A 22,846-nucleotide genomic window follows, 5' to 3' on the forward strand; every position below is an offset into this window, starting at 1 on the left:
ATCCTGAACCAAATAGTACCAGTATACTAAAACAGGGCTTTTCAACCTTTTCATCCATTGTACCACTTTTAGGACAAGGCAATGTCACCCAGCAACGTGTCAAAAACTTGACACCCTCCCCCTAAAAAAGGAAAAAAATGATAAAGTACAGGTAGTCCTCGACTTACAATGATTCACTTAGTGACCGTTCAAAGTTATGACACTGAAAAAAGTGACTTATGACCATTTTTCACACTTATGACCGTTGCAGCATCCCCAGGGTCATGTGATTTACATTCTGATGCTTGGCAATCGATTCATATTTATGATGGTCACATTGTTCCAGGGTCATGTGATCGCCTTTTGCAACCTTCTGACAAGCAAAGTTAGTGGGGAAACCAGATTCACTTAACAATCATGTTACTAATTTAATTTCTCTCTCTCCTTCTCTTTCTCTCCCTCTCTCCCCCTCCCTCTTTCGTTCTCCTCTCCTTCTTTCTCTCTCTCCCTTTCCTTCTTTCCCTATTTTTCTCTTTCCCTCTATTTCTCCCTTTCTCTCTCTCCGTTTCCCTCCCTCTTTCTCCTTCTCCCTCTCTATTTTTCTCTTTCCCTCTATTTCTCCCTCTTCCTCTATTTCCCTCCCTCTTTCTTTCTCCTTGTCTCTCTCTCCCTTTCTTTCTCTCCCTCTTTCTCTCCCTCTATTTCCCTCCCTTTCTCCTTCTCTCTCTCCCTCTTTCTCTCCCTCTCTTTTTCTCTTTCCCTCTATTTCTCCCTCTTTCTCTATTTCCCTGCCTCTTTCTTTCTCCTTGTCTCTCTCTCCCTTTCTTTCTCTCCCTCTTTCCCTCTCCCTCTTTCTCTCTCCCTCTATTTCCCTCCCTTTCTTTCTGCTTCTCTCTCTCCCTCTTTCTCTCCCTCTCTATTTTTCTCTTTCCCTCTATTTCTCCCTCTTCCTCTGTTTCCCTCCCTTTCTTTCTCCTTCTCTCCCTCTTTCTCGCTATTTTTCTCTTTCTCCCTCCCTCTCTCTCTCCCTCCATCTCCCATTGTCCCTTCCTTCTTTCCTTCCTTCCTTCTTTCTTACTTCCCTCTCTCTTTGTCCTTCCCTCTCTGCGTTAGAGCAGTACCTACGGAGGCAGCCCTGCGGCCCGGCTTTCTCTTGCAGAAGGCAGGCTGAAACGGAGCAAGGAATGCAAATCGCCCGATCTCGCGCTTCAGCGATCTCCTCTTCTCGGTTTCAGTTTCTCTTGCTACAAGACAAAGCAGGCTGAAACGGAGCGAGGGAATCTCCCTTGCTTTGTTTCAGCCTGCTTTCTCTTGTAGCAAGTGAAGCTGAACCCGAGCAGAGGAGATCGCAGGAGCGCGAGATCGGGCGATTCGCATTCCTTGCTCCATTTCAGCCTGCCTTCTGCAAGAGAAAGCCGGGCCACAGGGAGATTGCAGGAGCCAATTGCAATCTCCCTTGCTTTCACTTGCGGAGGTTGGGGCTGGCCATACGGATCACCTTCGGACCATAAGACGCACCCTTGTTTTCCCCCCCACTTTGGGGGAAAAAAGTGCGTCTTATGGTCCGAAAAATACGGTAAGTACCATACTAGGCGAAGCCCCTGAACCTTTCAAAATAAGATTTTAGAAATTCAGTTTCCTTGATTCTGCATTAAAGTGTTCGTCAATAATATTACATTGCTTTCACCTTCTTTGGATTTTGTATATGTTTCTAAGAAAATGCACAATCAGCAGAATGTCAAAAAAATGCTGCTAGATTTTTGTGTTGAGTTCATTGGATTTGTCTTAAACGCATTCATCTCCTTAGTTTCTTTTTCCAAACTGGCAGGGAGATATAATAAATAAATTTATATCTCTTGCCAATGTAACACATCTTTGACTGGGAAGAGAACACTGCACATTCTAAGAGAAATATTAAATTTACTACAAAATGAAGATTCTCATTCATCTATTCCAGAGTACTACTAAACTCTAATTGGTATCATTGCAAAACAGATTTGGAATCCTAGCTGCTAAAACAATATTTTAGATATATAAGGGCGAAGTTTACTATTGATTCTGGCAGATATTCTTCCCATCTTCCAAGGCCATCTCTTTCCAAATTATGTGGATTACAATTCCAATCATCCCCATCCAGTCAGTAATCCAATCCATGTTGCAGCAAGTTGGGGAAGGTTGGACTAAATCATCAGAAAACAGCACGATCATCTGCAAACAGCGCATTCATTTTCTCTCCTGCTGTGCCATATTCATACCTGGATAATAGAACATATTCTACTCTTGACATAAGCTTATCTTCGCCCTTACGCTTGAAAATTTTGGTTACTCCTATATGTACCCAAATTCAGTTCCATCACAAGGGAAAATTATAGTATATTGTCTGTGACATGCTAAATATCAAAGATGCTCGTGTACTGCTGAAGTCCAGGGAAATTCTGGGAGAAGTCATTAATTTCTCTTCAACTGTTGCTATGACCGTCCTATGTACAAAAATTCAAATTAAAACATTCCTAAAAACAGCCCATCCCTGGCTAAAATACATCCAGAAGAGAGATTTGCTTCCACTACTGAACTGTTCAATACTACTCATGTGGACTGAAGCCAATGTGATCTCAGTTTTTAGTGACTACTACCTCATAAATCTAAACTCTGACGTAGCAGACCCAAGAAATAGTCATGAGCGGTATTATCTGACTATAAAACCTGTGTGTATACATCAAAAGCCAACGATGCAGAGAAGAGTTCTATCTACTGGAATTAATTGCTTTGCTAACTACTTGGTAACAATAATACTGCATGATACAACTACCAATGTAAAAATTCTTGGCTGTAAAAATGACTCTTCTCTTTCTGGAGTATTAGTCTAATTGAAACCGAATAGTTTTTGAGAACCTGTAATATTCTATCCACATGAACACATAGAAAAGCTCCATATTTTGCCTAATATAGTACATAAAAGATCACATAGTATATATCTTATATTTCAAATGGAATATTTTCTAGTAACAGTACCAAAAGTAAACATAAATTTTGAGAAAGAAAAGGCTTAACTTACGAGAAGGCAAAAAGGTACTTACCCTTGGTTGCCAATTTTCATACTGTTTTTGCAAATTCGCACCAATGGTTTCTAGAGCTTTCTGTGGACCCATTGACAGAGGATCTAAGAGACATAAAAGACCCATGAGATTCTGAACAACCACGTAAAATAAGTTCTACATGCAAACAGCATCCATGTAGCACAGGGGGCCCCAACCTATGGTCCGTGGCCCACTGCCAGAACATGGCCTACTGGCAACCCCCACTCGTGCTAGGGCCCGCAGACCTATTTGCACATGTGCGCGGGACTAGCAGTGGCGGCCGCTAGTGCCTGTGTGCCTGCGCAAATGGGGCTGCTAGCACTGTGTGGGTGTGCACACCCCCATTTGCATGCAGCCCTGTTCACACAGTCACATAGGCGCAAATTTCCCAGCTGCTCCCTTTCCCTCCGGGCCGGCAGCATGAAAAGGTTGGTGACCTCTGATGTAGCATGTTCTTTCTCCTATTGTAGCAAAGTGCAAAGGCAGAAAATGCATATTTCTTAGGCAAAAATATTGTTGCCAGGGATCCAAGCATTTTCCCACAGCAATCAAGTCAGTTACAGGGAAATAGCAGAATCGATGGTATGCTATGGCTCTATGGAAAGCTACAAAGAACCGACACTGGATGGAATCAATGGAGGAGCTGGCACCTGAATCTGACGAAAGTTGGGAAGTATGGAAATCACTGAATAAACTGCACACGGGTACAGTAAGATCCAGAGACACTCTAAACAAATGGGGCTATCCGGATGCTTCTGCTCTTTGCAATTGTGGTGATATCCAGACAACAACACACATACCGGCATCTCGGACTAACCAGTTCATTCCACCTTTAATGATGGGGGGTGAGGTGTTACCCCCCCCGTCGATAGGGCTCGCAACTTGGGCGTCCTCCTGGATTCGCGGCTCAGTTTTGAAGACCATATAGGAGCCGTGACCAGGGGGGCCTTTGCCCAGGTTCGCCTGGTGCGCCAGTTGCGGCCCTACCTGGACCGAGATGCCCTGCACACAGTCACTCATGCGCTCATGACCTCCCGATTGGACTACTGCAATGCTCTCTACATGGGGCTGCCCTTGAGGACCACTCGGAGGCTTCAGCTGGTGCAGAATGCAGCCGCGCGGGTTGTGATGGGGGTTTCCCAATACTCCCATGTAACACCTCTGCTCCGCGAGCTGCATTGGCTTCCGGTTGCCCTCCGGGTGAGATTCAAGGTGCTGGTGATGACCTATAAAGCCCTAAATGGCTTGGGTCCGGGATATCTGAGGGAACACCTGCTGCCGGCATCAAGCTCCCTTCGTCCTGTGCGCTCCCACAGGGAGGGTCTTCTCAGGGTACCGCCGGTAAAAGATTGCCGGCGGATAACACCCAGGGGGAGGGCCTTCTCTGTGGGTGCGCCTGCCCTTTGGAACCACCTGCCCATAGAGCTCAGGACTACCGGACCTTCGCTCATTCCGCCGGGACCTGAAGACCTGGCTCTTTTAGCTTTCTGGCCTGGACTGAGAGTATCAATTGGGGTTTTAATTGAATATTAATTGGGGTTTTATATTTATTCAAGGTCTAAATGTAATTATTTTAACTGTTCTTAATTTTTGTAATTGTTGTATTGTTATTTTAAAAACCTTGTGAACCGCCCTGAGTCCTATGGGAGAAGGGCGGTATATAAGTTAGATAAAGATAAAGATATGTATGCCTGCCTTTTGTACCCCGAGCAGTATACACTTGAGGACCTTCTGGCAGTGTAACAGAACAAATAATGTTGCTAGTTTCTGGGCAAGATCTGTTTAATTTGCATATATTTTAATCTTGTATTTTATATTTTAAATTTTATGTCATATAGTATGCCTTATTTTAATTGTAATGTTTCTGACATGAATAAACAAACAAACTAACAAATCAGAATCTAAAATCAGAACTGTAATTTGTTCCTCCTTATAGAGTGTAAGTAAAATGGCATTGGCAGAAATATGCAAAAACAATTACCTAAGCAAAAGGAGATAAAACATTTTTTAAGTCTAGAGCAATGAGATAATATCTGGAAGCAACTCAGGCAAACGCCTTGCCAATTCACTGGCACATAAGAAGAGGGAGGAGGGATAGTTTCATCAGACTTGCATGATTCTGTTATTATAGCTATTCTCAATAAAAGTAGCTTTAGCATTCTTATGGAGTTGGTTTCTTTATCTGGTCTACTTAGTAGGGCTGATATTTCTGGAAAAATGCAATAATCCCCAAACTGAGATTAGAAAGAAAGCCACTTCAGGTTTTTTTCTCTAAATTAATTTCACACAAGGGCAAAAAGTTAATTCTTTGTCTATTAGTCCAGGTCAGTGCCCCGCATACTTTTATTTCATAAACAAATTAAAGCATGAAGGAGACAAAATAAATATTCAACACCATTTCAAATTTGGCTCTAGTTTGGGTTATAAATTAACAAAAACAGACATTTGGAATATCTTTGGACCAAAACAGAGTTGGTTCATTGGGCCATTTAAAATTTTTGTAGAAGACTAGAATAGAAACAACAAAAAATTAATTTCACATATTTAGTAATATAATTTCAGAACATTGTAATTCTGACAGGCATAATATTAATTTTTTTGTGTGGGGTCAATCTATTTCTTAAAAGAACAAAGAGTGGAAGGTAATATTTTTAAATATGTAATACTTTTCTGGCCAAATCCAAATATGTCAAAAGATACACAATGCAAAGCAATTTCTTGTTCTACTTTTCTTATATTTCTTGAAACAGAGGTCTCTGGAGAAGTCTATGGTCAGGTAGAATCAAGGCTGCTACTGCAGTACAATAATGGAATCTGGTATTGGGGTAAATTGTGTTGAAAACAATACAATTTTCAAGAAAAAAAGCTTCTCATGAAAAATTATCCATGATTTATAGTTTCTGAGAAAATATTTTAAAACCATAGCAAATAAAACTATAGAATGAGGGAAAAACTGTGCATCATCTTCCAATGATTGTCTTTCCCTAAACTAACGTTTATATTTCTTATTTCTACAAACCACTTCCCTATAGTCCTCAAACACTCCATTGCTTTCAAATCATGCCAAATGTTTTATGACTGGCAAAATCCTAGAGACTTAAAACATTGTAATTGTGAATGTATTTATTTCTAACAAAAGGCTTCCTCCAATAGGATTAACATATTACCACATTTTCAGGAAAAACAGAATTATATCACATGAATAATTTACCATACAATTAGCATTACCTTGGACAGCACATAATCCCAGGTTCAGCTAACAGAAATTTTCAAAACGATACAATTTTCACCAGGAATGCTGTTGGCAAGAGAAGGGTTAATACTCCTTTTCCCTACATTCTCTCTGTCACCAGATTTTGTTGATCCACAGGGCATGATACAGCTCAGAGTACACAAAGCACCTCTCATGTGCCCTCATCCCTTATATTATCATAAAAGTAATGTCACTTTTATTTCAATTTTCAAGGGATGAACAATTCCTCTCCATCCTCTTTCCAGTAAACAATAGAGAAAGCTAATACAGGTTTGATTTACTGTATGTACACCTAGTCAACTCTTTAACAGTCCGCTTTCTTCTGGATATGTCTGCTACCATTTTGGCTCAAACAATAGATATACAGTACATTACTGTCATTATATTCTATATTCATACTTCCTATTTGTGGAAGGAATGATTATGTGGCCAGCTCCTTATCTCTCTCTTGTCTTCTTAGGATGGCTGAACATAATCCTTCCATTTGTTTTGCTTAGCTTTCCATGAAAGTCATTTGCAGTGAGGGGAAAGATCCCTCATTACATCTCTTTCTTCTTCAGTGTGTCTTCTCCAGAAACCTCTCTGATCTCCACTTCATCTCTTCTGGTCTCTCTTCATCAACAATTCTTCAAAATGAACGAAGGTGAATATACATGTCCCAGGATAATACTGCAGGATCCAATCTGGATCAGTCACTGGGACTAGAGGTTTTGTCTTCCGAGTTTTCGGAGCCCATCCTAGGGGAACCTCTCTCTACAAGAGTGTGTCCTGTTTTGTGTGGTACTTATAGTGCCTGTTGCATGTGACTTTTTAGATATTGATTGGGGTGTGTTGATGGCTGGCTTTTAAGTCATTGGCTGTCGTTTGCTTGTGCTGTCCAGCACTCACCTTCTAAGTACTTGATAGGCTGGTGGTACATCAGTATTCCTGCTGACTGATGAGGGGCCTGTTTCCCAGGCTTCAATCACTTCAATCGCTTTGAAGATGCAATTCTTCAAAATGTACGCTGTCAAGCATCCATTGGGTTTGCCTGGATTGCTGTTGCTAAGAAATTATTCATGTGATATCATACTTTATGAGCTCATCATTTGGTGACGCAATCCTGGTCCCAATTGCCGTCAGACTACCTATACTACCACAATTCCTGTGGAGATATTTGTTCTAGTTGCAATTTTTGAACTTAGGTTATATAACATTAAAAACAGTAAATTTATTTCTGTAAATTAGGCAAGAGGTAGGTTTAGCTGATAACTGTAACATTTCAGTTAGGTTGTTATTTTCACTTCCATGATGGCCCCTTTGCCTAAAAAGGTTTAATCCACCCAAAAGATTTTTGCCTATTGATCATAGCAATGTATTAACTTCAATGCTATGATCTTTATAACCTTTTTCTTTGAGGAAGAGGAAATAGGGTCCTGGTTCATGACTATCAAGGCTGCTTGATAGAAGGATGTTAATATATGCCAATATGATTTGGCAGCCAGTCATTTTAGGTGATGCTGCATGGCGCCTTGAATTAAAAAAAAAATCCCTCCTAACCTTTGTTACTGCAAATCGTAGGAAAATCTGCTGCTTCACTTATGCCTTTAAACTTAACAGTAACTATACAAGCGGAACAGTTTTTAATGGAGTTAAGGATCCTGTAAAAGAAGGGGAAATCTGTGTGCTTCATTGATTATTTTGATTGTATCAACCACATCAAGCTGTGAATAGTGCTGAGAAAAATGGGAATCCCAGAATATCTCATTGTCCTCATGACAATATACATGTCAGGAGGGCCACAATACAAACAGATCATGGTGAGGTAGATTGGTTCTGTGTTGGCAAAGGAGTGACTAAAGGTTATATACTCTTTCATTATTTATTCAATTTATATGTTGAATATATTATTAAGTGAAGCTGGGTTCAAAGAAGATGAGGATAGTTTTAAAACTAGAGGAAGAAATATCAATAACTGCACTATGCTGATGACACTACTTAGATAGCTGAAAATGCAAAGGATCTACAAGAGCTAGTAACGGAATTAAAACAGAATAACAAAAAATTGACTAAATTTATATAATTAGCTAGTACTTGGTACCACAGCCATGAAGGCCTTTAAAAAGGTATTCAAATACCATGATGTGTTTATACCTACAAAGATCCCAGTTGTGCAAGCCATGGTATTCCATGTGATGCTCCAGAGAATTAAAAACTGGACTTTGAAGAAGCAGGATGAGAAGAGTATTGATGCTTTTGAACTTTTGGTGTTGGAGAAGACTCATGAGAATACAAAGAGATATGACACCACTTCTCTCCTGCTTACAACACAGTCAATTCAGCAGTTCCAAGAAGTTTCCACACCCATTTGCTCTATTAGATGAACCACCTCCAAGTGGCCTCCACAACTCTCAGAACGAGTGCTAAAGACCAGATGACCACAAAGAATACAAATCCTGCCATCCTCCACCATTCAGTCATAACTGAAGAAGCTTCTTGGATGAAAAGCAAAAGTCTTCAAGGAAAAACAAAGCCCAGTTACCTTTTGAAAAAGCACCCTTGTGACAACCATGACCTAGATGACTGAGAATCTCCATAGTTATGGACTGACTCAGTTACAGAGACAATGAATACAATGAGTACACCGTTGGAAGATCTGAAAGACTAGGTTACGGACACATCGTCATGGAAAAAAATCTATCTGGTCACTAAGAATCAACATAATCAATCAATCCAATAATCAAAAAGAGGAAAGAGGGTTGCCCTCAGCACTCAAAGTCAACATGAACACACTTAACATAAATAGAAAAGTAAGAAAGCTAACATTTATTTACATATTCAAAACAGTATGCTAAGTCATGAAGAAGGAGCTCCCATATTGGTCCCTACTGTCCTCAGCATGCTTTTATTTTCTTGGAGAATAGAGTTCAAGACATTTCTCCAATACAGTACTGTGCTTCTGGCAAAGTGAGGTTTAAAAACTGGACCCTTTCCAAATTATCCTCTGAAGCACCATGAGAAGTTTGTAAAAATGCATGTAAAGAGAGATTAATGAGATATAGTGCAAGTTCAGCAAAAAAAAAATCATGTCCTTGTGTATTCTGAAATGTCAAGGGAAAATGTATGTTTTTAATGGAACCTATCTAACACCATGGACAAAAAAGAATATATTTAGTATTGATTAGAGAAGCTATAGCAGTACAGTAGCTCTAGGTAAAAGGAACAAAGAAAATGGAGCAGACATCTTTCCCTATTCATAGTGTTAAAATACTATTAACAATTTTCAACATCACAAATATCTGCTATTAGCCTAGTGCTTCCTCCTCCTATTCAGTTCATGCAAATAAGACTACTAAAGAAATTCTATTCAGTTCTAACCAACAGAGATAGTCAAAAGAAATCACAGAAGCAACGATCCATCATAAGGCCATGAAAAGTCAACAGAATCTGAAAATGGCTTAAACAACAGCTCTATATCACAGAGCTGGATTACTTTGAATCTTCCCTTTTCTGTTCTCTTCAGGTTATCATTAAAAATTGAGATCAAAGTAATTGTCCTACAGGCAGAGAACACAAAAGGATAGAAGTTGAATGATAAAAAAAGTGATTTTCTTTGTCATTCCAGCTATTAAATCTTTGAATTTTTTAAGAGTTTCCTGTAGTATAGTTCAAAGGCACCCAACCTTTTGGGCATCAAGGACTGGTTCCGTGGAGAAAGGTTTTCCTGTGGACAAGAGGGGGTGTGGTTTTGTGTTCTGCTTGCATACAGCAGATGGGGCTTTGCTTGTTTGTGCGGACCACTTGCTGGCATGCTGTGGCCTGGTGCCGGTCCACAGACCAGGGGTCAGTGACCCCTGTATAGTTGACATCAGGTCAAACTGTTGACTGATTTGGGTATATGAGGTTTATGTTATGTCTTATGACTTATATCTTATATCTTAGATCTCTTATCTTATCTTATCTTGCTTTGTGCTCATTAATTTTCTTTTTGTTTTCACATTCTGTAACACTATATACGCTACTGTTTGTTAATTGATTAATCTGACAATGGAAGCCAAATTTTGGTATAAGTAAATTAGACAGACAGACAGACAGATTGTCTGACACACAAACCTTAATAGACACAAAATTGTTGTGAAACAACAATGCTGTACAGAGCTTCAGATTCAAAAGGCAATAAATTCTGAGAAAAGAATGTGTCTGATATAGGGAGTTGGTAATAGGTATTATAAGCACCCATATGCATTCCACAGCGTATTTTCTCCTTTAATCTAAAGTACTGCACAGGTCTAACAGATAATATACATATGCATAGTGAGAAGGGAAATGTTAGTTAGAATGACTTATTGATGTTTAGAGGGAGGATGCAGTTTCTATTTATAGAAAATTGGCAGTTCACATATACATAGAATACTCTTTTAAAATACATTGTATGGACTGACCACTAGTAAACACAGCATAACTGAATCTATTGCTATATTTAAATTAAAATAAATTGGCATGGAAACATCAGAAAAAGTGGTATGTTACTAAATATGCGTTTTCTGACTAATTGTTTTATTTCTGCTAGCCTAAACATAGCAATATATTCTGTTATTCAAAAGTTGCAAATACAATAATATATATATATATTGGAGAAATGTGACTCTTCCCACAATGATATAATTTTAAAATAGTGGATATAAATATATTTTAACATGTACAATAATCGTGCAATTGTTCTTTTTAAAAAGGTTGTGATTATGATGGACCTTTTTATTGACAATGGAAACCTAATTAAAATATCCTCCAAAGTATAGTAAAATGGCTAATTGTGAATAGATGCTTATCACTATTACGTTTCCATATTTTACTGTAAAGTTTATTTATTTGACTGTAGTAAAGGAAAAATGCACTACATTTATTCTATTTCTCATTGCATAAAAAAGAAAGACTTTTTTTTACCCGTAACTATTATATACCTGACAGATAAGATTCCTAGGCAGGATGGAGATTTGCTGTCACTTCTGTGTCTATGACTGTATGTCTGAATGACTTTTGACGCACTGTGGAATTATAATTCCATTTAAAGGAAAAGACCCAAGTGTACCATTGCTTTACAGTTAGCCCATCTCTAAAAACTCTAGAAAATGTTTCTGCATTGCTTGCCTTAAGTCTGATACACAGCTTCCATTACATGCTGTATAAAAAGAAAGATTTCTATTGAATGACATTGGTTTTATTCAGTATTCAACACATTTCTAGCAACATTAAACAACTTTTTTCCTCAGGGTGCTGGAGGTCATACATCCTCTAATGGCATTTTCTACCCTATTATTGTGACATTTAACTTGTGGTCATAAAGCAACCCAAAATAAAAGATGGGTTGTTTTTTCTAAAAATAAGTAAAGAGATAGAGCCTTGGTGGGGCAGTGGGCTAATGCCTCCTTAAGTAACACCAGCTGCCTGCAATTATTGCAGTTTCGCATCCCACCAGGCTCAAGGTTGACTTAGCCTTCCATCCTTCCGAGGTAGGTAAAATGAGGACCCAGATTGTTGGGGGCAATAAGCTGACTTTGTAATAATGCCGCTTGGGGAGAGGGGCGAAAGCCCTAATAAGCAGGCATATACATAGAATGAAGGCTATTGCTAAGCACATTGATTTGTGCTTAAAATTGTAAGCCGCCCTGAGTCTTCGGAGAAGGGCGGGATATAAATGGGATTAAAATAAATAAATAAATAAATAAAATAAAGGAAATATTATAGTAACACCAGCTATTGCCTGAAGGGAAATCAGGACACACACTACTGCTTTGCAGCCTGTGCAGAAGAAACAGAACTGTATACTGCACCTACTCATTAGGACATACCGTATATACTTGAGTATAAGCCGAATTTTTCAGCCCACTTTTTGGGCTGAAAAAATCCACTTCGGCTTATACTCCAGTGAACAAAAAAAAAGAACTTACCGAGGACTTGCGCGCGGCCGAGGCTTCGGTGCTTCCGGGATCGCGCGCACCTCTCCCAAGCCGCCGCCGTCCGGTCACCTGCCGAAGTTTGGGGAGGTTTGGGGAGGTGCGTGCGCACCTCCCCAAACCTCCCCAAACGTCGGCAGGTCTCCGGACCTCCGCGCCCTGCCTGCCTGCTTCTTTCCGCTGCCTGGCTGCCCTACGATGTAACCCGCTTCATGATAGAGTGCGACGCCTGCAAGGACTGGTTTCATGGCAGGTAACACAAAGCGGGTGGATCCGCGCTCTGCAAGCCTCTGCCGCCGGCTGGATCCGCGCCCTGCCACCGGCAGAGGCTTGCGGAGCGCGGATCCAGTGGGGGGGAAAAGCCCTTTAGCAGGATTTGCCTGCATGCCGGCGGAGGGTGGATCCGCGCTCCGCAAGCCTCTGCCGGCGGCAGGGCGCGGATCCAGCCGGCGGCAGAGGCTTGTGGAGCACGGATCCAGCCTCCGCCGGCATGCAGGCAAATCCTGCTAAAGGGCTTTTCCCCCCCACTGGATCCGCGCTCCGCAAGCCTCTGCCGGCGGCAGGGCGCGGATCCAGCCGGCGGCAGAGGCTTGCGGAGCGCGGATCCAGTGGGGGGGAAAAGCCCTTTAGCAGGATTTGCCTGCATGCCGGCGGAGGGTGGATCCGCGCTCCGCAAGCCTCTGCCGGCGGCAGGGCGCGGATCCAGCCGGCGGCAGAGGCTTGTGGAGCACGGATCCAGCCTCCGCCGGCATGCAGGCAAATCCTGCTAAAGGGCTTTTCCCCCCCACTGGATCCGCGCTCCGCAAGCCTCTGCCGCCAGCTGGATCCGCGCCCTGCCGCCGGCAGAGGCTTGCGGAGCGCGGATCCAGTGGGGGGGAAAAGCCCTTTAGCAGGATTTGCCTGCATGCCGGCGGAGGCTGGATCCGCCTTGTTCTCTCGTCTCAGCGGAGACTTGTTTCGGGGGATCCAGCCTCTGTCACACACACACACACACACACACACACACACACACACAAGCGGCAAAAGCGGGGGGGGGAGAGAGAGAAACACCTTGTTCTCTTGTCTCAGCGGAGACTTGTTTCGGGGGATCCAGCCTCTGTCACACACACACACACACACACACACACACAAGCGGCAAAAGCGGGGGGGGGAGAGAGAAACGCCTTGTTCTCTCGTCTCAGCGGAGACTTGTTTCGGGGGATCCAGCCTCTGCCACACACACACACACACACACACACACACAAGCGGCAAAAGCGGGGGGGGGAGAGAGAGAAACGCCTTGTTCTCTCGTCTCAGCGGAGACTTATTTCGGGGGATCCAGCCTCTGTCACACACACACACACACACACACAAGCGGCAAAAGCGGGGGGGGAAGAGAGAAACGCCTTGTTCTCTCGTCTCAGCGGAGACTTGTTTCGGGGGATCCAGCCTCTGTCACACACACACACACACACACACACACACACACACAAGCGGCAAAAGCGGGGGGGGAGAGAGAAACTGAGGTGTGCGTGTCTCTCTCTCTCTCTCTCTCTCTCTCTCTCTCTCTCTCTCTCTCTCTCTCTCTCTCTCTCTCGTGTGTTATCTCGAACCAGATGGGATGGCAAAGTCAAATGCAAATGGGGATCTTGCAGATCTTGCCCTGCCTTTCCCCCCACGGTTACCTTCTGTTCTTGATGAGCTCACGAGTGCTCAAGGACAAAATAGGGCTGGGCAGAGCCGGCAGTTAAAAATAGGATGCAGATAAAAGGAAAGGTAAGGAGGGGTTCAGGTTGAGAGGAGAGGCTGCGTAGCCTTAGTGTAACTCCTGTGTGGGCTGACTGGGTTGCCTCCGATGGGCTCTGACAGTGGAACAGAATGGAATAGAAAATATGGAATGGATTGGAACAGAACGTAGAACAGAACAGAACAGAACAGAACAGAACAGAATAGAATAGAATAGAATAGAAAAGAAATATAGAAAGTGAATAGAATAGAATAGAATAGAATAGAATAGAATAGAATAGAATAGAATAGAATAGAATAGAATAGAATAGAATAGAATAGAATAGAAAAGAAATATAGAAAGTGAATAGAATAGAATAGAATAGAATAGAAATATAGAAAGTGAATAGAATAGAATAGAATAGAATAGAATAGAATAGAATAGAATAGAATAGAATAGAATAGAATAGAATAGAATAGAATAGAATAGAATAGAAATATAGAAAGTGAATGGAATAGAATAGAATAGAATAGAATAGAAATATAGAAAGTGAATAGAATAGAATAGAATAGAATAGAATAGAATAGAATAGAATAGAATAGAATAGAATAGAATAGAATAGAATAGAATAGAAATATAGAAAGTGAATGGAATAGAATAGAATAGAATAGAATAGAATAGAAATATAGAAAGTGAATAGAATAGAATAGAATAGAGAATGGTAATAAGAATAGAATGGAATGGAATGGAATGGAATGGAATGGAATGGAATGGAATGGAATGGAATGGAATAGAATAGAATAGAATAGAATAGAATAGAATAGAATAGAATAGAATAGAATAGAATAGAATAGAATAGAATAGAATAGAATAGAATAGAATAGAATAGAATAGAATAGAATAGAATAGAATAGAAATATAGAAAGTGAATGGAATAGAATAGAATAGAATAGAATAGAATAGAATAGAATAGAATAGAATAGAATAGAATAGAATAGAATAGAATAGAATAGAAATATAGAAAGTGAATAGAATAGAATAGAATAGAATAGAATAGAAATATAGAAAGTGAATAGAATAGAATAGAATAGAATAGAATAGAATAGAATAGAATAGAATAGAATAGAATAGAATAGAATAGAATAGAATAGAATAGAATAGAATAGAATAGAGCTGGAAGGGACCTTGGAGGTCTTCTAGTCCAGCCCCTTGCTCAAGCAGGAGGACCTATACCAGTGGTGGTGAACCTATGGCACGCCTGCCAGAGGTGGCACTCAGAGCCCTCTCTGTTGGCACGTGCGCCACCACCGCTGCCAGCAGCAGGTCCTTGTCGGTTGGTGGATTGGAAGAAAAGGGAGGGGGAAGCATTTTACATGCGTGCATGCGTGCACGGGGCCACGAGCAGGCACATGCTGCAAAGGGGGCGGGGCTAGTGCCTGCGTGATACTCACTAGCCCAGCCCCGTTCTCACGTGGTGCGGTGCCTTGTATCTGCACCCTGCGGCGCGGCGGTTGGCGTTTTTGTGCCTTGCGGTACAGTGGCCCATTTTTTGCTCCCCCTTTTTTTTCGTGCCAGAGGCGGCACTCAGAGGCGCCTCCCTGTCCCCTCCCCCGAGGGCACCAGAATGCCGATGCTGCCTTGGCACTTTGTGATAAACAAGTGGGTTTTGGCTTGCGGTTTGGGCACTCGGTCTCTAAAAGTTTCGCCACCACTGACCGATACCATCTCAGACAGGTGAATGTCCAGTCTCTTCTTAAAAACCTCCAGTGATGGAGCACTCTTGATTTCTGGTGGCAAGCTGTTCCACTGGGCAGCTGAGAGAAAGGGGCGGCAGAAGCTGCATCCCCCGAAAGAAGTCTTCACCGAGAAAATGGGCGCTGAGACGCCTCATTCTCTCGCTCAGCGGAGACTTCTTTCGCGAGATCCAGCCTCTTCCGTGCTGCACCGAGAGAACAGCAAGCCGCCCCATTCTCTCAGCGGAGCACTCCACCGCCCCATTCTCTCGGCGGCTTGCCACCCCGTTCTCTCATCTCAGCAGAGACGTCTTTCGGGGGATCCAGCCTCCAGCTGCTGCATTTCCCAGCCTCGGCTTATACTCGAGTCAATAACTTTTTCCAGTTTTGGGGGGTAAAATTGGGGGTCTCGGCTTATACTCGAGTCGGCTTATACTCAAGTATATACGGTAACTATATATTCTAATTTTAATTCCAGAAAGCACAGGTTTAAGGGGAAAGCCAGTCAAATAGAGAGCAAGAACCCAGTGCAGGAATCCACTGGCAGGGAGTAGCTACTGCAAAGAGAAGCCACTACTTCTCTAAGTCCTATCAAGCCGGGACATTCAAAATGGCAAGAAGTGACTTTTTTATCTTTTTTGCTGAGAATTTATATTTTATTTATTTCCCTTTCACATGGCTTCAATGGGAGAAAAAAATAATTCTGCCAGCTCTAAGACTAATGCTTGTTTCACATTGTCTGGGACATGTTAAAGAAACAAAGAGATTGGAATGTAATCCATACCTGCCTTGTTACTGCACATACAACACATCCAAGCATCTGTACAGATAGACACAGAGCAAAAACAGTAAGAGGAGATTCCCAATATCATACAGAGGCAGCCTTCCACTGCAGAAAGGAAGCCTCAGTGGTGAGGGAGGAAGCCCTAAACATGCAAATGTTTCTCAGCAGTATTCTCTGATGGCTTATGGTTTTTTCTACCATGGTTATTAAAATAATAATAATAATAATAATAATAATAATAATAATAATAATAATAATAATAATAATAATAATAATAATAATAATGAGGAGGAGGAGGAGGAGGAGGAGGAGGAGGAGGAGGAGGAGGAGGAGGAGGAGGAGGAGGAGGAAGGGACCTTGGAGGTCATCTAACCCAACCCTCTGCTCAGGCAGGAAACCCTATACCATTTCAGACAAATGGCTGTCCAGTCTCTTCTTAAAAATTTCCAGTACATATAGTACCTGCATAAAAATAAAAAAGAGGAGGGCTCCAACACCAATATACCTTTGTTGCAAAAGTCCCCTGCCTTTCTTTTTATTTTACATGATAAAAATCCTGGAGCATGGAATAAAGTAACATCATACCTTACTGCTTGCTCTTCCTGCCACTGGTTTTGGACTGCAGATGTGATGGACACTCATACTATTGTCTCTTCCAGTTTTCACAGCAAAATGACTACAGAAGGAATCTTGATATTTTTCTAGCATTCTTTTATTTGGCTACTAAACAGTAGCCAGCTATTGCAAAACATGTTCAAATCCTCTTGGACAATGAAAAATTGTGCAGAGCAACTTTATTGAGCTGGTTATCTGCTACCTACATGGCACACTGAGCAACCAAGTAGAGATCAAGAAATATTGCAATACAAAACTCTACGAAGAGGGAATCAACATGCTAAATCAAGGGAAAAGTCCAGAGTCATTGCAACTTCATCTTAGAGCGCTGATTTCCACAAACTTAAAATGAAGGTTATTAAAATACTCCAACCACAGGAGTTACTCCACTGTTAATTTAAAAAAATGTGTTTGTAGGGTTTAGATTAAGCTCTTAAAAGCAAGGAGAAATGTATAGCTACTGCCGCAAAGCTGAACAAACATGCATAAAATTATAAGCCATTGTTAACATCTCTGCAGTAAATGCCAAATTTACTTTTTAAATCCTTTAAATCCAAAGTCCACTTAGCAACTGCATTAAACTTGATGTTGCAGTAACTTTGTTGTTGTTGTTAGCTGCGAAGTCGTGTCCGACCCATTGCGACCCTATGGACAACATTCCTCCAGGCCTTCCTGTCCTCTACCATCTTCTGGAGTCCATTTAAGCTCACACCTACTGCTTCAGTGACTCCATCCAGCCACCTCATTCTCTGTCGTCCCCTTCTTCTATTGCCCTCGATCTTTCCCAGCATTAGGCTCTTCTCCAGTGAGTCCTTCCTTCTCATTAGGTGGCCAAAGTATTTGAGTTTTAGCTTCAGGATCTGGCCTTCTAAAGAGCAGTCGGGATTGATCTCCTCTAGGACTGACCGGTTTGATCGCCTTGCAGTCCAAGGAACTCGCAGGAGTCTTCTCCAGCACCATAGTTCAAAGGCCTCAATTCTTTGGCGCTCAGCCTTTCTTATGGTCCAACTTTCACTGCCATACATTGCAACTGGGAAGACCATAGCCTTGACTATACGCACTTTTGTTGACAGGGTGATGTCTCTGCTTTTTAGTGTGCTGTCTAGATTTGCCATGGCTTTCCTCCCCAGGAGCAAGTGTCTTTTAATTTCTTGGCTACAGTCCCCATCTGCAGTGATCTTGGAGCCCAGGAAAATAAAATCTGTCACTACCTCCATTTCTTCCCCATCTATTTGCCAGGAATTGAGAGGGCCAGATGCCATGATCTTGGTTTTCTTAATGTTAAGTTTCAACCCAAGCAGTAACTTTATGGGCTAAGAAAATAAAACTTATATCCAGACAATGCCAACAGGAAAGCTGTGCTGCTGTATTTATTTAAATAAGTAACCTGTATTTATTAAAATACTGCATTGCCTTGATGTAGCATTTTGTTCATACTATTAAAATACTTTATCTTATTAAAGCCAATGAAGCACAAAACAATTTTCTAAGCAATGTTTATCATACTGAAAAGTGCAATGGAATAAATGAACTTTGATTGATATAATAGCATTTAAATACCAGACACTATAAAGAACTAGAATGAACTAAAGATTACAATTAAAGGAGAAGAACGCTAAGACTTAGCTTACAAATACAAAATGAAACAAAATATGTTTACATTGAACATATTGAAGGATATTATTGAACAAAGGACCCGGAAATTAAAGAGTGTTTGCCTGTGTTTAAAAGATGCTATGGAAGAGGAACAAGTTTTACCTGACAAGACTGAGATTGATTTGAAAGTAGTTTTCAAAAAGACAGCCTACAAGAATGACATGGAAACAGATGTTCCACTGGACAGACAAAAGAAACTAGCTGATATGTTAATACTTAAAAGGAATATATAAATAATAAACCAAGAGACTGATCTGAATAATTTTGTTATACTGGATTTGCAGAAAAGGCTTGTTAAAGCTTTGAAGATTTTTGTAAGAAAGGATGAAGAAAATAATGAAAAGATTTCAAGTTCCAAATTCCATATTATTTAAAGGGACTAAAAATCAAGATGGAAAGAATATAAAGCTGGTTTCTTTGATCAAGGTTAAAATAAATATGTTGTTATCTCGGATAACCCTCAATGTACTCTGGCTGATCTCAGGATTTAAATAAAGAGACATGAAGAATTTCTTTATAGATAGGAGCTTCCTTTGCCCATCTTTTAATGTCATAACATTGTACTTCCATTGTTTATTGTTTTATTCCTTTGTTATTGTTATGTTTGTATTTCTTGTTCTTTTTTTCAATTTTATTGCTGTAAATTTTATTGCCCAGACAAATAAATATGAGAAAAAGAAATTATTATATTTTAAGAGTAGGCGATAAGTTACTAAAGTTGTTTATACTTGTGAGGAAGGGGGAAGTTATTTTGCTTTAGATATTTCTTTTCTTTACTATATTCTTATTTTTTCCTATGTTTCTTTCTTTTTAAAAAAATTTCTGCACCTTTTTTCTTTATTTTTTTAGTTTGTATTAGCTTTTATTGTTATTGTAATAATATTAATAAAAACATATCTGCCAGTGTAATCTTAGTTGTTTACAGCAATAAAAGACAATTAAAACATTAACCCTGAAATCAAGTCCATGATTCTATAATACAAAAACATAGCGCCCAAATGCTCTCCAAAATAGCTCAGTTCTTCCTAATTTCTGGAGGACCATTAGGTTATATGCTCACTTGATCTCAAGACGGCAACACAGGGACTACCTCAAAAATATTAACTTTGGAAATATTAGGCAAGACTCTGAGATTAAAGGACTGGAGATAAAGGGTGAAAAATATAAATTGCAGGCATTCGCAGATGACTTGGTCTTTATATTGGAAGAACCTCTGGAAACAAGCACAAAATTGTTGGCCACAATAGAACAATATGGTGAGGTCGCAGGCCTGATAATAAATAGAGAAAAGACTAAAGTTTTGACAAAGAACTTAACAGAAAAACCGAAAACACAACTTGCAAGAAAAACAAATCTTCAAATAGTTAAAAAAGTTAAGTACTTGGGAATTTACTTAACAGCAAGATGTATAACAGTAAAAGAGGACAACTATACAAAATTATTAAAACAAATAAAACTGGACTTAGAAAAGTGGAAAAATCTCCAACTGTCAATACTGGGGAAAATAGCTACAATTAAAATGAATATCTTACAAAAATACTTTTTTTATTTCAAACTATTCCGGTAAAATTAGAAAAAGCCTTCTTTGATGAACTGAATACCGTAATGCTGAAATTTCTTTGGCAAGGGAAAAAAGCATGAATTTAAGTGAAATTGCTATAGGACGTTAGAGAAAGGGGAGGATTTGGACTCCCAGACTGGAAGTTATATTACCAAGCAGCTATTTTAACGTGGATTAAAGAATGGATACACTTAGAGAAAAAAGACTACTATACCTAGAGGGGCATGACCTGCAGATTGGCTGGCATGCCTTTCTGTGGTATGGGAAGAATAAAGCGCATAGATATTTCCAGAACCATGCTATAAGAAATGCAGTTCTCTTAGAATGGGAAAAAATAAAAGAAAAAAATTATATTAAGATACCTAAATGGCTTTCAACAATGGAAGCCTTTGCTTGTTGTTGTTGCTGTTGCTAGTTGTAAAGTCGTGTCCGACCCATCGCGACCCATGGACAACGTTCCTACAGGCCTTCCTGTCCTCTACCATCTTCTGGAGTCCATTTAGGCTCACGCCTACTGCTTCAGTGACTCCATCCAGCCACCTCATTCTCTGTCATCCCCTTCTTCTATTGCCCTCAATTTTTCCCAGCATTAGGGTCTTCTCCAGTGAGTCCTTCCTTCTCATTAGGTGGCCAAAGTATCTGAGTTTCAACTTCAGGATCTGGCCTTCTAAAGAGCAGTCAGGGTTGATCTCCTCTAGGACTGACCGGTTTGATCGCCTTGCAGTCCAAGGAACTCGCAGGAGTCTTCTCCAGCACCATAGTTCAAAGGCCTCAATTCTTTGGCGCTCAGCCTTTCTTATGGTCCAACTTTCACAGCCATACATTGCAACTGGGAAGACCATAGCCTTGACTATACGCACTTTTGTTGGCAGGGTGATGTCTCTGCTTTTTAGTGTGCTGTCTATATTTGCCATGGCTTTCCTCCCCAGGAGCAAGCGTCTTTTAATTTCTTGGCTACAGACCCCGTCTGCGGTGATCTTGGAGCCCAGGAAAATAAAATCTGTCACTACCTCCATTTCTTCCCCATCTATTTGCCAGGAACTGAGAGGGCCGGATGCCATGATCTTGGTTTTCTTAATGCTAAATTTCAAGCCAACTTTTGCACTCTTCTTCTTTACCAGCAACAAGAGGCTCTTTAGTTCCTCTTCACTTTCTGCCATTAGAGTGCCATTAGAGCCTTTTGGTACTGTCCATGGGGTTTTCATGGCAAAGATACCGGAGTGGGTTGCCATTTTCTTCTCCAGTGGATCACGTTTTGTCATAACTCTCTACTATGACCTGTCCATCTTGGGTGGCCCTGCATGGCATAGGTCATAGCTTCATTGAATTACGCAAGCCCCTTCACCACGTCAAGGCAGTAATCCTTTGCTTACCCAAACTTAATTAACTATGATAAACTTGTAACATATAAAGACTTACTGGACAATGAAGGAAGATTGAAATCTAGACAAGACTTACAACAACAAGGTATTGACCTATCATGGTGGCCATACCTACAAATCCAATCAAGATATGAAAAAGACATGAAAACAACGGGGCTCTATAAGGAACAGACAGAACTTGATCTTACAATGCTAAAAACAGATGAAAATCTGATTTAAAAACTTTATAGATTTCTGCTTAACTTAAAGATGGAGGAGGAACAAGTTAAAGAAACAATGATAATATGGGCAAAAAATGTTGGACATACTATAGAACTTGAAGAATGGGAAAAGTTATGGGATAGAAATATTAGATTAACCAAAGCTGTACCATATAAAGAAAATTTGTATAAAATGTTTTATAGATGGCACATGACACCAGTGAGACTAGCGAAAATGTTTAAAAATACTTCAAATGTGTGTTGGAAATGTAAGCAAAGACCAGGTACTTATTACCATTTCTGGTGGTCATGTCCTAAAGCTAAAAGGTTTTGGCTTAAGATACATTTATGGTTGGAGAAGATGATTAAAAAAGAAATATAATTTAAACCAGAATTGTTTCTGTTAGGAATGATAGGCCCCCAACTATGACAAGGAGAGCAGATACTTAATGTTACATGTATTGACAACAGCGAAAATTATGTATGCCCAATATTGGAAAAATGAAAAGTTACTGACTGAAGTAGTATTAACCAAGAAAATATTTGATTGTGCAGAAATGGATAGATTAACTTTAGAGATTAAAGAGAAAGAGTTTTCAGTTTACTCTGGAACTTGGATTAAATTCTATCAATGGCTAGATAAGCGAGTTAGAGAGAAAGGAATGTGATATGCAATTTTGAATTTATTTGAGTAAGAAAAATACTATACACTGAAAATTTAGTATTGTTTATGATATTTATTATACCTATCATTGTTATCAATTATTAGCTTTATTACTTTTATTTATATATATTTACCCAGACAATATGCTGTTTGCCAAATATTGAATTTTATTGGGGGAAACCCCAACCCTCATCCCCAACCTTTCCTATACCCTAACCCTAATTCCCATCCCCTTACCCCCCTCCTTAACCTTATAAAAACGAATAAAAAATTTTCAAAAAAAGAAGAAGAAAGAAATTGTCTG

At 40.3% G+C, this 22,846-nt stretch overlaps 1 protein-coding gene across 1 annotated transcript in view; it reads right to left on the bottom strand.

The window, feature by feature from the left end:
* RPTOR (regulatory associated protein of MTOR complex 1) overlaps positions 1–22,846 on the bottom strand; it is a 437,560-nt gene that overhangs the window by 368,995 nt on the left and 45,719 nt on the right. The window contains exon 3 of the mRNA XM_081318296.1: positions 3,057–3,139. Coding sequence (XP_081174422.1) covers positions 3,057–3,139 — 83 coding nt within the window. The remainder of the gene's footprint in view (positions 1–3,056; positions 3,140–22,846) is intronic.

Source organism: Vipera berus, assembly GCF_964194415.1.
Source record: "Vipera berus genome assembly, chromosome: 2".
Lineage (NCBI taxonomy): Eukaryota > Metazoa > Chordata > Lepidosauria > Squamata > Viperidae > Vipera > Vipera berus.